General features: G+C 42.7%; 1 protein-coding gene and 1 long non-coding RNA gene across 2 annotated transcripts in view; both read right to left on the bottom strand.

Moving 5' to 3' along the window:
* The window catches only part of LOC310635707, a 376,530-nt gene that overhangs the window by 339,451 nt on the left and 18,334 nt on the right, over positions 1 to 18,745 (bottom strand). The window lies entirely within an intron of this gene.
* On the bottom strand, positions 138 to 18,402 carry SYT4 (synaptotagmin 4; the record flags this gene model as incomplete). The annotated part of the gene is made up of 4 exons (XM_083354870.1): positions 138 to 445; positions 3,408 to 3,528; positions 14,460 to 15,274; positions 18,369 to 18,402. The coding sequence occupies 4 exons, from the start codon at positions 18,400 to 18,402 to the stop codon at positions 138 to 140; spliced, it is 1,278 nt and encodes a 425-aa protein (XP_083210996.1).

Raw genomic sequence — 18,745 nt, 5'->3', positions numbered from 1 at the left:
ACAACAATAAAGGTTGTTTTTTTTCCCCCACCCGTTTCCCAGAGTGCAAGCCTATGATTATACATTGCAAAGAAACAAAACTAATCCTTGCCTATGGGATTTCTCTTTTCAAAAGGTCCGACCTCCTGGTGCTTCCGTTAGCCGTCGCACAGCATGTGCCATTTTGCAATCTGTCTCCTGGGATATTCACAGATCTCCTTCCAGTGTTCCCCAGCCGTGCCTTCCACCGAAGCTCCCAAGGTTAATCGACCGATGATGTCGTTCCGAGATCCCCTATCGGAATCCAGTACTAAGAATTCAATGCTGATCTCTTCCAGACCCTGGCAAGGGATATCGAAGACAAAGAGTTCGTTGAAGACCGCGTTGGGGGTACACTTCTTGACGTGCGTCTTCTTCTTGGAGATCCGCTTCTTGGCGTGGTAAAGGTTCACTTTGACGTAAGGGTCTGCAAAAAAAAAAGGAACACTTGAACTGACTCATGTTCTGTACCAGCCTGCAGAAAAGGCAGGGACAACCCCTTTTACAAGAAGGCAAGAGGCTGGAACTAAGCCTGCCAAATTTATGGACACAAAAGCAAACAGAACAAGACACGAACCATGAAACAGGAGCTATTCAAAAGGTTGCCTTCAGCAAACCACCCCTCCCACGCATTCCCCTTTTAAACAGTTCAGGGCGTGGCTTCTCTCTGCCTCCTTCCGAGGTGCCCCATTCCCTTCCTCTGTTTACTCCTGATTGACTGCCTCCTGCGTCGGGCATCCTTGAACAGGGCCAGCTGTGGGTCATCTTCATCCACGCTGTCAGGCTCACACAGCTGGGTCTGCGTCGTGACCAGGTGGGAGGGGCCTGGCTGAGGGCTCTCATCAGCAAGCTCTCCAACCCCCTCAGCAACCGCTCCAACATCCCCCTCCTCCTCTGAGTCATCCGACCCAAATGCCGAACCGACAGGCTGACCCTGAATCACAACAACTCGGATGTTGTGAGTGCTTCATCACTGGAGGCTTTTAAGAAGAGACTGGACAAACTTTTCTCTGAAAGGGTATAAGGCAGGGGTCCCCAACTCCCGGTCTGTGGACTGGTACTGGGCTGCGACATGCCAGCAACCGGTCCGCACAAACAAGCAAAGCCCCATCCATGAGATGCAGGCAGCACACAAAAACCACACACTCTTTGGTCCATGGAAAAACCTCTCTCCACAGAACCCAAAAGATTGGGGACTTCTGTTATAGCAGATGAACTGCAGTGCCTGGCTAGATCAGGTGTCTCATACTGTATGCAGAAGAAACAAGGTTCAAACCAGGCCAGAGTACTGCTACATCTGCTAGATTAGGGGTCCCCAACCCCTGGTTCATGGACCGGTATTGGGCTGCGGCATGCCAGCAACTGGTCCGCACAAACAAGCAAAGCCCCATCCGTGGGATACAGGCAGCACACAAAACCACACACCCTCCAGTCTGCAGGTAAACCTCTTTCCATGGAACCGGTGGTCCCTGGTGCCCAAAAGGTTGTGGCCCTCTGGTTTAGAGTCTCCTGTTTGAGTAGGGGGTTGGACTAGAACAGGGGTCCCCAACCCCCAGTCTGTGGACCGGTACTGGGTTGTGGCATGCCAGCTCTGGTAAAGCACACCCTACAATATCTGCTTGAGCAGGGGGCTGGACTAGAAGATCTCCAAGGTCCCTTCCAGCTCTATTCTATTTTATTCTATTCTATTCTGTTCTATTCTATTCTATTCTATTCTATTCTATTCTATTCTATTCTATTCTACTCTACTCTACTCTACTCTACTCTACTCTACTCTACTCTACTCTACTCTACTCTACTCTATTCTATTCTATTGCATTGCATTCCATATTCTATTCTATTCTATTCTATTCTATTCTATTCTATTCTATTCTATTCTAGTCTAGTCTAGTCTAGTCTAGTCTATTCTATTCTATTCTTATTCCATTCCATATTCTAGTCTATTCTATTCCATTCCATTCCATTCCATTCCATAGTCTACTCTACTCTACTCTATTCTACTGTACTCCACTTCACTCCACATTCTATTCTATTCTATTCTATTCTATTCTATTCTATTCTATTCTATTCTATTCTATTCTATTCTATTCTATTCTATTCTATTCTATTCTATTCCATATTCTATTCTATTCCTATTCTATTCTATTCTATTCTATTCTATTCTATTCTATTCTACTCTACTCTACTCTACTCTACTCTACTCTACTCTACTCTACTCTATTCTATTCTATTCTATTCTATTCTATTCTATTCTATTCTATTCTATTCTATTCTATTTTATTGGTGTTTGGCAGCTTCCATATTTCCTGGGTCTGAATGGTTATTGCTAATAATTCTGGACATGGGAGCTTACAGGCAAAGCCAACACAGAAGAATAATGAGCCAATTCAAAGCTGCATGGGCTTATATGCACATTACAGTATCTTTATGAAGACACGAAAAATGAAGTTTATGGGTAGACTAACCACTCTGTTCCAATTCAATTAAAGCTGATGAAAGTTGCATGTGTTGATATTATTCCTCAAACATCACTCGAGTGAATGACCTAGAATAGCTTTCATAATTCATAGGTCACAAATGTTTTCTTCCCCGCCCCCCCCACACATAAAATATTATTATGTTCCTGCTTAACCTGATTTTATTATTTTATGCTTGTTTTTGCAGGAGATGCATTGGCTCAATGGTGAGAATGCAGTATTGCAGGCTAACTCACTGCTCACTGCCAGTAGTTCAACCCTTACAGGCTCTAGGTTGACTCAGCCTTCCATCCTTGTGAGGTTGGCAAAATGAGGACTCAGATTGTTGGGGGCAAAACGCTGAGACTGTAAACTGCTTAGAAAGGACTGTCAAGCAAGGTGAAGCGATATATAAGTCTGGGTGCTATTGTTATTCCTTCCTTTGTTTCTTTCCTTCCTTTTTTTTTCCTTTCTTCCTTCTTTCTCCCTCCCTCCCTCGTGGCAGTGTGGTTAGAATGCAATATTGCAGGCAAACTCTGCCCACAGCCTGGAGTTTGATCCTGACCGACTCAAGGCTGACTCAGCCTTCCATCCTTCCAAGGTGGGTAAAATGGGGACCCAGATCGTTGGGGGCAACAGGCTGACTCTGTAACCCACTTAGAGAGGGCTGCAAAGCCCTGTGAAGCGGTACATAACTCTGAGTGCTATTTTATGGTGGATTTATCTCCGTGGGAGTTAGAGTAGGCTTAAAACTCCGCCAAAAAGAATATTCATACATCTGCCCTTTTCAAAAGTAGCTCTGAAACTTTATTATTATTTTAACAATAACAACAACAAAAAAGCAAGAACATCATTTGCTTTCCTGTAATCGGTAAATGTCCCTATCCTTGCCAGCTGAGAATCCATCAACGTGGTCTCCTTTTTTCAAATTACCTGATAATCCTGAAACATCAGCTTTAGGTAGATGTCTGGCCTTTAAAACGACCACAGTGAGAGTATTTGTTGTAGACTGATAACAAAGTGAGATCAGCAGTTCACCACGCCCAGACGATTTCTGCAGAGTTAAAGAGAAAAGTTGGTTGAGCTGCAATGTTTAGAGCTGCTTCAAATCTAGAGATAGACAGATCTGCAATATTCTGATTTGCAAACTAACTTTGCCACTAGCAACAAAATATTTCACATCTGAAGAATGCATGGATGGATGAATATCTGTCTGTCTGTCTATCTATACTGTATCTATCTATATCTGTCTATATCCATATGTCTGTCTATCTTCTATTTATATATTTCTATTTCTATCTCTATCTCATCTATCTATCTATCTATCTATCTATCTATCTATCTATCTATCTATCTATCTTCTATCTATCTATCTATCTATCTATCTATCTATCTATCTATCTATCTATCTATCTATCTATCTATCATCATAATCATAATTGTAAAGTTGGAAGGGACCTTGGAGGTCTTTCTGCTATGTTTTATTTTATTTATTTGTTTGTTTGTTTGTATCCTGCCCTTATTATTTTTACAACCACCCAAGGTCATGAACATAGGCCTAAAGCTCTAGAAATCTAGATGTGTTAATCCACAACTGACACCAAAGGAACAAGCTAGGTCCTAGTAAATTTGGCCCAATTAATTTCATGTATTTCCATCACTCCTTTTTTGATTACCAGATAAAACAAAAAACTGAGAATCCATGACAAATCTGGAGATAGTTTTAAAACATGTGTTGGGCCAATCCGTACTTTCTTCCTGATGATTTGATTAGATTCCATCTGCTTTTTAATCACAGTTTGTTGAAGGAGCTACACTGGTTGAATTCACATTTCAGGCAACGTTATAGTCGCATTCAACTCCAATTTTTTTTTGAACAATCATGGCTGTATTTAGAGAACTTGCCAAGTCACATTTCATTTGAGGAAGATGTTTGAAGCCAACCGGGCACTCCTCAGCTAGATCACAGCTGAAATGGCTCTTTCTATAATGGTGTGGATGCAGTTCAGCGGTGTCAGAATCAATTTCACCGAAGGCCGCATTATGGCTGCCCTCAAACAGCCAGATGGGCATGGCTGGTGGGCATCGCTGGATGGGGACAGCTGGGTCGCCATGACTAAGTAGCTGTGGCTGGATGGGCATGGCTAGATGGTCACAGCTGGGTTGCCATAACTAGGTAGGCGTGGCTGGTTGGGCATGGCTGGAGGGTCACAGCCAGGTCACCACGAATAGGTAGATGTGGCTGATTGGGCATGGCTGAGTGATCACAGCCGGGTTGCCATGACTAGGTAGGTGTGGCTGAGTGGGCATGGCTAGGTGGTCCCAGCCAGGTTGCCATGAGTAGGTGTGGCTGAGGGGGAGTGGCTGAGTGATCACAGCCGGGTTGCCACCACTAGGTAGGTATGGCTAACTGGGCATGGCTGAGTGATCACAGCTGGATTGCCACGACTAGGTAGGTGTGGCTGAGTGGCTGTGGCTAGATGGTCACAGCTGGGTTGCCATAACTAGGTAGGTATGGCTGGCTGGGCATGGCTGGAGGGTCACAGCCAGGTTGCCATGACCAGGAAGGTATGGCTGAGTGGGCATGGCTGAGTGATCACAGCCAGGTCGCCATGACTAGGTAGGCATGGATGGGTAGCTGCAGCACAGTCCGCTCTCAAGAGCTCCAAGATTTATGGTTGGACGAGAAGCCTGGCCCCTCTACTCACACTCAGGCTGAGACACAGCCATGCTGGGAGTCTGAGTTGGACAGTGATGAAGCACAGCTAGGAAATATCCAGGATGCACGAAAGCGCCGGCAAGAGAAGCGAGTAGGACAGAGGAACGCAATGGGGCAGCTCCAAAGGCAAAGGAGAAGGCATTAGGCATTAGGAATCCACACCTTGGCTGAATTATAAAAGGGAAGGTGTGGGAGGGGCTGGTTGCCGAAGGCCACCATTCACCATTCTGTGAACTGTGTTTGTTTGCCTTGGACATTGACTCAGGTCTGTGAATAATAAAAGGGGTTTGGGGATTTTTCCTGCAGTTCCTGCCTGTTTCTTGGAAGAGGGTTTTCTCCTTGCGAGCATAACCAGGACTCACGTGGGCAGGGACAGAACAACATGCCAGTTGCCAACCACCAGTATTGTGATCATGTGACCACGAGAATGCTGCAACAGTGGCAAGGGTGAAAAATGGTCATCAGTCACTTTCTTGAACAGTTATGAATGGTCGCTAAACAAATTATTGTAAGTCAAGGACTACTTGTACAGAGCTTTAGACTTTGTCACATGGCTATCATACATCATACAACAGCGAACACTTCCAGTCACTGGTAATCCAAGTTTGACTCTTAGTGACCATATAGATATATTTGTTTTTTCCATGAGGATCTGTTCGTAACCTGGTTCTCTAAGTCTTCCAGTGGACCAGAGAAATGCTGTGGATATAATACACTTGGACTTCAGTAAGGCATTTGATAAAGTAGATCACAACCTACTACTTGATAAGATAGAAAAACGTGGGTTAGGCAGCATCACCACCAGATGGATTCGTAGCTGATTGACAGGCCGTATGCAGCATGTGGTCCTCAATGGAACCGCATCTACATGGAAGGAAGTGTGTAGTGGGGTGCCCCAGGGCTCTGTTCTGGGCCCAGTGCTCTTCAACATCTTCATCAATGATTTGGATGAGGGGATAGATGGGGAACTCATCAAATTTGCACATGACACCAAGCTGGCAGGAATAGCCAACACTCTAGAAGACAGGCTTACGATACAGGAGGATCTGGACAGATTTGAACACTGGGCACTATCTGACAAAAGAAATTCAACGTTGGAAAAAGTAAGGTTCTACATTAGGGCAAGAAAAACCAAATGTACAGGTATAGTATAGGTGGCACCTTGCTCAATAGTAGAAACTGTGATAGGGATCTCAGAGTCTTAGTGGATAATCCCTTAAATATGAGCCAGCTGTGTGCTGCAGCTGCCAAAAAAGCCAACACAGTGCTAGGCTGCATTGACAGAGGGAGAGAATCAAGATCACGTGAAGGGTTAATATCACTTTACAATGCCTTGGTAAAGCCACATTTGGAACACTTCATACAGTTTGGGTCACCATGATGTAACAAAGATGCAGAGAAGACCAACAAAGATGATCAGGGAACTGGAGGCTAAAACATACAAAGAACGTTTGTTGGAATGTCTAGTCTAATAAAGAGAAGGACTAGGAGTGACATGATAGTAGTCTTCCAGTATCTCAGGGGTTGCCCCAAAGAAGGGGGTGGGGGGGGTCAAGCTATTCTCCAAAGCGCTTGAAGACAGGACAAGAAGCAATGGATGGAAACTAACCAAGGAGAGAAGCAACCTAGAACTAAGGAGAAATTTCCCAACAGTCAACACATGACAGTTAGAGCAGTCAACCAATGGAACAGTTTTTCTCCAGAAGTTGTAGATACTCCATCACTGGAGGCTTTTAAGATGTGACTGGACAGCTACTTGTCTGGAATGGTATAGGACTAGAAGATCTCCAAGGACCCTTCCAATTCTGTTATTCTGTTATTGATACCATTCATATTTGAGCCAGCTTTATCTCCTTTCACTCTCTTAACTGTAATACAATTTTGAAACGTCCTAAATCAGTCATAAAATTGTTACCTAGAATGCATCTTTCAAAATATTGACAATACCAGATTGGGACTAGAGAACATGAAAATATAGCTTTTGAACCCTACAGCACAGAACTAAACCTTCAACCAATCTCTTGAAATGTTGTCGTAATTAATAAGGGTTGCATTAACCAAGTCAACGGGCCAAAACAAAATATCAGAGAACAAATCAAGATTTTGCAGAAAAAAATATGGTCCCCTTGTGGGAACAAAAATATACAAAAGCAGGGAAATGTAAGCCAAACAAGCTTCATCTGTTCAGGTCAGAGATGGATTAAAAGCCATAAAACTCTCTAGATGGGAATATTGTTTGCTACACATCAAAGCAATTTGATTTGATGCTTGATCTTTTGAAAGCAATTATCCCAAAGTCAATATGCTGGCAGGTCCTCATGTTGTGATATTGGTTGCCTGAAACATGTACAAGGTTTGGGATTTTAATAGGAAATGAGCTGCCACTTAAAGCTGAAGATGTTTCCACGCTGATTTGCAACCAGATATCAAAATATTGATCTGGTCGTAAACCTTGTGGAATTCAATGGGGCAAAGAAAGTATTTAGAATTAGAGTCAGAACTCCGGAGAATAATAATCAGAAGACTGACGCCTACATCCTAAAAGCTATTTATTCTGATTGGCCAACTGATATTTAATGGACTACTGGGAATTTGTGCTAAATAGTGTTGAGGATTGGCAGATTCTATGGAATTTATCTATGGCAAAAACAGGAAATATATTCAAAGCCATTACAAAGTTTTTCTCATTGGATTTACTGGAATATACTGTGCTTGCAATGTATGGCAGTGAAAGCTGGACCATAAGAAAGGCTGAGTGCCAAAGAATGGAGGCCTTTGAAGTCTGGTGCTGGAGAAGACTCCTGCGAGTCCCTTGGACTGCAAGGCCATCAAACCAGTCAGTCCTAGAGGAGATCAACCCTGACTGCTCTTTAGAAGGCCAGATCCTGAAGCTAAAACTCAAATACTTTGGCCACCTAATGAGAAGGAAGGACTCACTGGAGAAGAGCCTAATGCTGGGAAAGATTGAGGGCAATAGGAGAAGGGGACGACAGAGAATGAGGTGGCTGGATGGAGTCACTGAAGCAGTAGGCGTGAGCTTAGATGGACTCCAGAAGATGGTAGAGGACAGGAAGGCCTGGAGGAACATTGTCCATAGGGTCGCGATGGGTCGGACATGACTTCGCAACTAACAACAACAACAACTGTGCTCGGTGATTGATTGATTGATTGATTGATTGATTGATGGATGGATGGATGGATGGATGGATTGACTGACTGAAGAGAATATTTGTAGCTCAGAGCTGACTGGTAGGATCCTTGGTGCTCACTGAGCTTGGTTGTATTCTTCCAAACACTTCATTACCCAACTAGGTAACATCATCAGTGCTAGAAGGGAGTGGGCTTTGCTCTCATTTCATATATTAGTTTATATCAGGGGTCTTCAAACTTGGCCCTTTTATGACTCGTGGACTTCAACTCCCAGAATTCCTCATCCAGGCATGCCTGGCTGAGGAATTCTGGCAATTGAAGTCCACAAGTCATAAAAGGGCCAAGTTTGAAGACCCCTGGTTTATATACTCCACTGCTGATGACAGCAATGTATCCATACTAATTTTTGCCCAAGAACATTTTTGGAATGCCAAATGACTGAATTCATAAATGCAACAATTAATCAGTGGAACAACTTGCTTCCAGAAATTGTGAATGCTCCAACACTGCAAGTTTTTATGAAGAGATTGGACAAGGATTTGTCTGAAATCATATAGGGTTTCCTGCCTAAGCACGGGGTTGGACTAGAAGACCTCCAAGGTCCCTTCCAACTCTCTTATTATACTCTACTCTACTCTACTCTACTCTACTCTACTCTACTCTACTCTACTCTACTCTACTCTACTCTACTCTACTCCACTCCACTTCTATTCTATTCTATTCTATTCTATTCTATTCTATTCTATTCTATTCTATTCTATTCTATTCTATTCTATTCTATTCTATTCTATTCTATTCTATTCTATTCTATTCTATTCTGACTAGCGTAAATGATGATTAAGCAAAAAAAATGAACTTCAGCAACTCCAGTAGCAGATTCTGAAATATATCTGCCTAGATACACATTCTTAAGAATGTGAGGCTGGGTAGATAACGATTTAGTGAAACCCATTAATCATTTAGCCCAACAGAGTTAAAATAATATTCTATGTTCTCATATGCATGTTCAAACAGGCAAATCCATTAATCATCAGCCATAGCAGAATCAACTGAAAATCACCCCATGTTCATTAATCATTAGAGATGCTCGTTTTGTTTTGATCAGCCTCATCTTAAATGCCATGCTTCTCCAAAGCTGAAATTCATACCTTAAAATTAGGATGGAACACTTAAAGGATGAAAATATGGTGCATAAACAAGGCATCGGACTGCTACAACAGATGTGCATTGATCTGCCAAAATGACTGACTCCAATTGCAATTTACAAGCCTATTTTTCTTACTTTGTCGTGTTCCTATTTAGAGAGAAGAAAAGTAAGTCGAGATAAAATCCTATGGGATGCTTCATGGCAAGCTGAGGTTGCACTGGATGTGACTTTTAACACATTTTCATCACCACAGCAACACCAGAAGCATCTCCTGGCTCTCACCGTTGAGGCACTATAACTTTGGAGCAGGCAGGCAATGTCATGAGGCCCGTCAAAAAGAGGCTGGGCTTCACTTGCAATGCTGTGGTGATGACTTTGTCATGGTGACACTCCTTGGCCACACCCACAGATAACATTGGGCACGCATGCCCAATACAATTTTAGCCTATTACTGTATAAACCACAGTCCAACACAATCCTAGGCTGCATTAACGGAGAGATAGAATCAAGATCTCTTGAAGTGTTAAGACCACTTTACAAGGCCTTGGTAAGGACACACCTGGAATACTGCATCTAGTTTAGGTCACCATGATGTAAAAAAGATGTTGAGACTCTAGAAAGAGTGCAGAGAAGAACAATAAAGATGATCAGGGTACTGGAGGCTAAAGCTTATGAAGAACGGTTGATGGAATTGGGTATGTCTAGTTTAATGAAGAGAAGGACGGGAGGGGACACAATAGCAGTGTTCCAACATTTGACGGGTTGCCCCAAAGAAGAGGGAGTCAAGCTATTCTCCAAAGTGCCTGAAGGCAGGAGAAGAAGCAACAGATGGAAACTAATCCAGGAGAGAAGCAACTTGGACCTAAGGAGGAATCTCCTGACAGTTGGTAAAGGGTTTTCTGCCTAGCAGGGGATTGTACTAGAAGACCTCTAAGGTCCCTTCCAACTCCGTTATTCTGTTATAATGCTTTATTGTTTGATAGAGATACACCTAGCCTACTTGCCCGGACCGGGTCTATAATTAGTTCTTCTTCCAATATTTTTAATATTAATACTACTGTCTCAGTGGAAGAAAGTGCACTCTTTCTAGAGTCTCAACATCTTTTATACATCATGGTGACCTAAACTAGATGCAGTATTCCAGTATTCCAATTGGCCCTTTGACACTTAATCTAAATGCTTCTTGAACAACCTGCCTCCAGAGGTGGTGAATGCTCCAACACTGGAGGTTTTTAAGAAGAGACTGGACAGCCATTTGCCTGAAATGGTATAGGGTTTCCTGCCTGAGAAGGGGGTTGGACTAGATGACCTCCAAGGTCCCTTCCAACTTTATATTATTATTATTAAATATATAGTTTAATCAACAGTTTACAGCAATCCTCCAGATTGTTGTCTAAGTTCTTGTTCCTGTCAAGGCTCATAAACTATTGACTTACATCAGGGGTCTTCAAACCTTACATCAGGGGTCTTCAAACTTGTGGACTTCAACTCCCAGTTCCTCAGCCAGGCACACATGCCTGGCTGAGGAATTCTGGTAGTTTTTTTAAAAAAATTCCATTTATATCCCGCCCTTCTCCGAAGACTCAGGGCGGCTTACAAGCTTAGCAGTAGCCTTCATTCTATGTATATGCCTGCTTATTAGGGCTTTCACACACACCCCCAAGCGGCATTATTACAAAGTCAGCTTAATTGCCCCCAACAATCTGGGTCCTCATTTTACCTACCTCGGAAGGATGGAAGGCTGAGTCATAGAGCCTTGGTGGAGCAATGGGCTAATGCCTCCTTAAGTAACACCAGCTGCCTGCAATTAGTGCAGGTTCGAGTCCCACCAGGCTCAAGGTTGACTCAGCCTTCCATCCTTCCGAGGTAGGTCAAATGAGGACCCAGATTGTTGGGGGCAATTAAGCTGACTTTGTAATAATGCCGCTTGGGGTGTGTGTGTGAAAGCCCTAATAAGCAGGCATATACATAGAATGAAGGCTACTGCTAAGCTTGTAAGCCGCCCTGAGTCTTCAGAGAAGGGCGGGATATAAATGGAATTAAAATAAAATAATAAAATAAGTAAAATAACCTTGAGCCTGGTGGGACGCGAACCTGCACTAATGGCAGGCAGCTGGTGTTACTTAAGGAGGCATCAGACCACTGCTCCACCAAGCCCACAAGTCACAAAAGAGCCAAGTTTGAAGACCCCTGACTTATATCTTTGTGCTTTGATTGCTACATTATGCTTGACGAGGAACCAAGGTTTCTTTTTCTGGTTTGCCTCCTGTGGAATGATTTTTTTTTTCTTACTTCCGAAATTCAGTCCGGTAGATTATTTCCTTTATCCTGTCACCAGTCTGAATTATTGCTAAATTATTGCTGAGCCGGCCAAATGTATGAGCTCACAGCTTCCCAGAGCTATTAGACAGTTCAGTTCCCTACTCTAATCAATCAGAGCATAAGAGGACTGCTCTATCGTGATGAGTTGAGTACAATGCCTTGATGCTGATAACACAAAATATGTCATGTGTTTTTTTGTTTTTTTTAATGCTAACACAGTTCCCATACCGAATTTGGCTTGTTGCAGGAGCTATTCCTGTTTGTCTACACAGAGCGTCATCCAACCAAGTTTTAACACAGGAAAGATGGCCTGTTTAAAGGACCAGGCTGAATCTCTGGAGTCTTTTGGAGAGCTGCTGTCAGAACTAAGCGACATCAATAGGTTGCTGGAATTGGGTATGTCTAGTTGAATGAAGAGAAGGAGGGGGGGAGAACATGATGGCTGTGTTCCAATATCTCAGGGGCTGCCCCAAAGAAGAGGGAGTCAAGCTGTTCTCCAAAGCGCCCAAAGGGAGGACAACGAGCAATGGATGGAAACTAACCAAGGAGAGAAGCAACCTGGAACTAAGGACAAATTTCCTGGCACTGAGAACAATTAACCAGTGGAACAACCTGCCTCCGGAAGCTGTGAATGCTCCAACACTGAAAGTTTTCAAGAAGAGACTGGACAGCCATTTGTCTGAATGATCAGAGGGCTGGACACTGAAATGTGTGAAGAACGGTTACAGGAATTGGGTATGTCTAGTCTAGTGAAAAGGAGGATAAGGGGTGAATGCTCCAACATTGGAAGTTTTTAAGAAGAGACTGGACAGCCATTTGTCTGAAATAATAATAATAATAATAATAATAATAATAATAATAATAATAATAATAATAATAATAATAATAATAACAATAACAATAATAATAATAATAATAATAATAATAATAATAATAATAATAATAATAATAATAATAATAATAATGAAGTTGGAAGGGACCTTGGAGGTCATCTACTCCAACCCCCTGCTCAGGCAGGAAACCTTATACCATTTCAGGCAAATGGCTGTCCAGTATGGACAGTATGCCTAAATGTAGAACCTTACTTTTTTCACAATTGAATTTCATTTTGTTAGATAGTGCCCAGTGTTCGAGTCTGTCCAGATCCTCCTGTATCTTAAGCCTATCTTCTGGAGTGTTGGCTATTCCTGCCAGCTTGGTGTCGTCTGCAAGTTTGATGAGTTCCCCATCTATCCGCTCATCCAAATCATTAATGAAGATATTGAACAGCACTGGGCCCAAAACAGAGCCCTGGGGCACCCCACTACACACTTCCTTCAATGTAGAATGGTATAATGGTTTCCTGCTTGAGCAAGGGGTTGGACTAGATGACCTCCAAGGTCCCTTCCAACATCATCATCATCATCATCATCATCATGATTATTATTATTATTATTATTATTATTATTATTATTATTATTATTATTATTATTATTATTATTATTATTATTATTATTATTATTGGCTCAGCCATGTCCCGGACATGGCTATAGGCTACTACAGGCTGTTTTAAATATGCCAGACCACAGATGATAATAATAATAATAATAATAATAATAATAATAATAATAATAATAATAATAATAATAATAATAAGTTGGAAGGGACCTTGGAGGTCATCTAGTCCAACCCCCTGCTCAGGCAGGAAACCCTATGTTTTGCAATGTTGTCTACAACTTTGAAAGTGAGTTGTTCTCTTAAGTGCCCACACTTGTGATCTACGTGCTAAGGAGAAAATGGGAAAGTGAGACTTAGACTGAGCGTCTAAGAGTTTATTTTATTACCAATCTTTTCCTTTCTTGCCTGGCCTGATATAATTGAAAATAGAATAGGTTTACTCCACAGGTGCTTCTCCAAAAGGCAACAGGGCTTTCTTGTTGTTGCCTTTGAAAACATTTCACTACTCCTCGGCAGAACTGGATGTTTTCCTTGAAATGTTTTCAAGGGAATTTTTTTTTTTAAAAAAAAACCAACTAAGTCCAGTTGCCTTTTGATAAAGCACCTTTAGGGCGGTGTTGGGATTCAGCCGGTTCGCACCAGTTCGGCAGAACCGGTAGCTAATTTTTTTCTTGCCCAGGCCCAGAATGGACTTCTGGAATTGGCATCCAGACAGGAAAACCGGTTATTCACATATTTGAATCTCACCACTGCTTTAGGGCTACCCTAACCTGGATGACTGGGAATCTCCATAGACAAAATATTGGTTTGCAAATCCTTTTATCCTGTTTAGAATGTCTAGTTCCGGGGTCTTCAAACGTGGCCCTTTTATGGCTTGTGGACTTCAACTCCCAGAATTCCTCAGCCAGGCATGCTGGCTGAGGAATTCTGGGAGTTGAAGTCCACAGGTCATAAAAGGGCCAGGTTTTGAAGACCCCTGGTCTACTTCATTCATTTATTCAACATTTCAACATTATATTGATCTTTGTACAACTCACCTCTTCAAAATACTCTTGGGGAGGAAGAAGAAGAAGGAGAAGGAGAAGGAGAAGGAGAAGGAGAAGGAGAAGGAGAAGGAGAAGGAGAAGGAGGAGGAGGAGGAGGAGGAAGAGGAGGAGGAGGAGAAGGAGGAGGAGAAGGAGAAGGAGAAGGAATAAGTAAGATTAATTACCCTAACGTTTTTTTTGATGATCTCCTTGTTCATCAGCATCCTCCCTTCAGACAATTCGATTCCTGATAAGGGAAAAAGGACTTCTCCAATGATATCATCTCTGGAGAACCGGTCGAAACTCAGAATCATAAAATGGAGACTCAGATCTTGAACTTGAGTGTAAGGGATCCCATAAAAGGTGAAGGTTTCATCAAAAGCCGGATCTAAGGTTTTCCTCAGCACTCGAGTTTTCACCTTATGCTTCTTCTCTGGTAGTATGGTCATTTTGATGTACGGATCAGAAGTCATTGATTGTTCATCCATGGCTGGTAAGCCACGTGCTTCTTTGATGTTCACCATGAAAGCCTTTTTTTCAAAGTTGTACTCTAGGGAGAAGAACAGAGTCCCTAATTTATCTTGCTTTTCTTCAGAAGATATTGAGGTGGTTGACTTCAAGCTGTCCGGAGACACTGAATCTTTCTCCCTCTCAGGAAACAGTTTCGGAGTAAAGCCTTCAACGTCTGAAGAACTTGGCATTTTAGGGATCGTCTTGGGGAAGTTGCCATTCAGATCTTGTTTCTCCAGGTCAAGATGCAGAGAGGTTTTGGGCATGATAGCCTTGTTTGTGGCTTCCCCTTTGTCCTCTGCGCCAAACTTCTTCTTGCTGTTGAGATTCTCAGGATAAATATCAACCCCCTTCAGCACATGGACAAATTTATAAGAAGGAGTCTTGTTGGCTTTAGAAGATTTGCGTTGGCAGCAGATCCAAGCAAAGAGTGAGACGGTGAAGACCAGCCCAAAGGCGCTGAAGATCCCAACCACGGTAGGGATTTCATCTGCAAGTCAAAGCAAAGGGCAACAAACAGATGAACGTTGGGCATCGGAGATGACAAGTGAGAGTTAACTTAGCAAAATGATAGAGTGCAGCAACTCAGCTGTACAATATACTAAGAAAAAGCATATTCATTTTGTGCCCCCTGCAGGTATGAAGAAAAATTTCTGTCTGAAGAGATTTCTCCAGATGGATGCATGACTGTGAGAAATAGAGTTGAGCAGTCATGGTTTTAACAAGCAACCTGGTGCAATTAAATGTTGTTGGTTTCCTAGATAAAGTTACGGATTCACTAAGTGTAACAAAGGGTGGTTCCCTCTTACATTCTTCACATTTGCCTTTTCATCTGGCTAATTAAAAAAAAAGATTTGAAATATATTATCCACATGTTCACTTTCATACCAGCCTTTGCTTTGTCCCTTAAGTCCGGTGAAACCTCATTGTTACACAAACCTTTTATAGAAGAGATTCTAACACAGCAAGAAAATGTTAACTTTGATCAGTTTTCCCACCAGTCTAGCATAATGATATTGAGCTCAGTGTGGATACAGATAATATACAATGATTCCCCCACCACCCCCACTATTTTGTTATCACTTATGTACAGGGTTAATCATTTCTTTTCTAATTTCAAGAGAAACTGATAAGGATTTTCAGAAGTATCCAGCAACGGAGGTGCCTAAAGAACAATGATTTAGTATCTTATTTCTGCAAGCCTAGCAATTGTGGTTGGGTTTTTTTTCTCTCACTCCGTCGCTCAGAGAAAACAGCCCACATTCTAAACAGCAATCGGGAAAACAGCATGCAAGCTGCAATGACATCTGGAGCACGGATAAAAGTGGGACACGGAGGAGATCATTAGCATTTCATGAGTAAGCAACGCAGGGCCAAATGAGCGCCACTAATTGGAAATCCAATTCTGCCCATAAGTAACGTTTCTGAGCAAGTTCAAGCACCAGGGGCAGGTAACGGCAACCCAGATGAAAGAACTAACTTCTCCTAGCACGAAATATTATTGCAGAAAAGAAGCCATTCTTTCATGCGTGGGGACCGGTATTCAAGGAAACGTGTGCAGGGGGATTTTCTAGAAAGGAAAAGTGGATGCGCAGAGAAGGACTCTGCTTTTGAATGGTAGAAGGGTAGCGGACTCATCCCCTAAGTTGAAATTACGGGAGGATGAATGGACCTATTGAGCAAGCATTGGAAGGGTTGAGTGTGGACAATTGCCAATTTTGCAGGCACGAGGGTTTCCTTGTCTTTTAAGGGGAGGACTTGTCCATTTTGATTAGGGTTGAGTTATGAGAAGCCAACCCGTGGTTGTACATTAGTCTGCCGGAAATGTTGGCTTGGGATAAGACGTTGGTTGCTGGGTTAGTTCCATGCATCCTCTTTCTATGTCCACTACCTCCCTTCACACACACCCTTTTTACGTCTGAGAGGCATCTTGTGAGCAGCGAGAGAATAACATTTCCATACGGTGCTTACAAGGAAGTTCAGATGGGTATTCACTCCCATGAATGGGTTTTGTCAACCGACATGTGTGCAAGTATTGTTTAGATGCCTGCACCCAGCAGATTGTTTCTGAGAGCAAGTTACAGATATTAATTATCTTTCCAAAGTTGATTACAATAGGCGCAAGCTGTCGCAAATGAAATTAGGAGCACCTATGAGGGGGTGGACCAAGAAGAAACCCCAACTCATTGTGCTCTACCGTAACCACCGCTGGGATCGCCATCTATTTTGAGGCTATTTCCCTAGGAATTCTAACATCTGTGTGAGAACAAGATGCTGACTTTAGACTCTAACATCTATGAAGAAAAGAACAAGGCAGACCGTGTCGATTTGAAAAGACCCCTTCCACATTCTTTGCATGCAAAGCGAAGTCGACATTGACCTAATTTATTTTAAGGGAACGCCAAAATACCCAGGGGTGGAAGAAATAACATATGTTGCTTGGGAATGAACCCATTGTGCCAGAAGAGGCCATCAGGAGTTTAAAATGCAACACTTTGTCGATAAAGTACTGACGGTATCCCAAGAGCATTACAAGGCAAAGTCAATCCATGAGACAATGTTCACTCACTCATCTTCCCCACGCTTAAATAACTGGGAGGAAAAAAACAACAACAACCTATGTATGTATGCATTTTTCTCTTGGCCAAAAAATAAAAGCTTATTTATTCAGCATTCTAGCAGATGAAGAATGCTAAGGCAAGCGTTGGTTTTATTCTAATTGCCAGGTTTTGATGTTAGTCAAGAGCCAAAGCAGCCAAACCACTTTTAAGTTTCTCTCTGAAATCTTGCACTGAGTTAAAAGCATGAGGTAACTCTTTTATGTGCATTATCCAAGAAACAACACTTTGGACGAGAGGCAAGGAGATATCTACTGAAAGATAGAAAGCTATAGATATATGAAGGTTGAGATGGATGACTAATCTTTTTAGATATCTAACAGCTATCCTTCTACTAACGGAAGCAATTATGACCTTTCCCCCCCCCCTGAGGGCATGTAGAATACAGGTTTGAAATGACTCATCCTCCTCCCCATCACAGCTTCCTTCAAACGAAGATTGAGGCAAATGCATCCTTCTTCTCCCCTTACTCCCCACCAGGCTCCTTACATTCTGTTTGCCACATGGGGAGAAGGGAGGCAGGAGGAGGAACAATCTGAACACCTCGAAGCAGCAGGAGAGAAGAAGACGCAAACTTTTGCCCAGATCGACCCACCCTCCCACAGATGCTTGAGAAGGGACGGCTCCCCAATCAAACATGCCTGAGGTTTCCAGGGTCCAAAAGTCCCTTTAGGAGTCCAAAATGGCAGAGTCATCTACTTTGCCTGAGAAGGACTGGTAGGGGTGGGGTGGGGGGGGCAGGAAACGAAACCAAGCCGAATTCGCATTTTTGGGAATTTCTCTTTTTTTAAAATAATAATAATAATAATAATAATAATAATAATAATAATAATAATAATAATGATGATGATGATGATGATGATGATGATGATGATGATGATGATGATGATGATGATGATGATAATAATAATAATAATAATAATAATAATAATAATAATAATAATAATAATAATACCACCAACTTACCAAATTCTTCTCTGCTGGCTGTAATCGGAGCCATGTTGTTTGCTGCGTGCGCTGTCCAAGGTGCTGAAGATTCTTCTCTCTTTCCACCCCTTCTCTCTCTCTCCGGCGGATCCAAGCGAAAAGGCAACACAACACACACGCGCACCCCACCACAACCGAAACGGGGCGGGACGGGCGGGGGGGGCGGGAGAGGAGGCTTGTTTTCCGACGCGATGCCAACCAACCCCCAGCCCGAAAGAGCGGGAAGGTTTCGGAAAGAGGCGGAGGTAGAGGAGGAATCGCGAGTGGCGGCTGTGATGGTGGTGGTGGTGGGGGGGGGAAAGAGTCGCGCAGGGGAGGGGCAAGGCTTGGTTGGGTCCTCCCCTCCGTCCCAGCGA

Source organism: Vipera ursinii (assembly GCF_947247035.1).
Source record: "Vipera ursinii genome assembly, chromosome: 2".
Classification (NCBI taxonomy): Eukaryota; Metazoa; Chordata; class Lepidosauria; order Squamata; family Viperidae; genus Vipera; species Vipera ursinii.
Note: the sequence above shows the minus strand (reverse complement) of the source record. Positions and strands in the feature narration are given on the sequence as shown.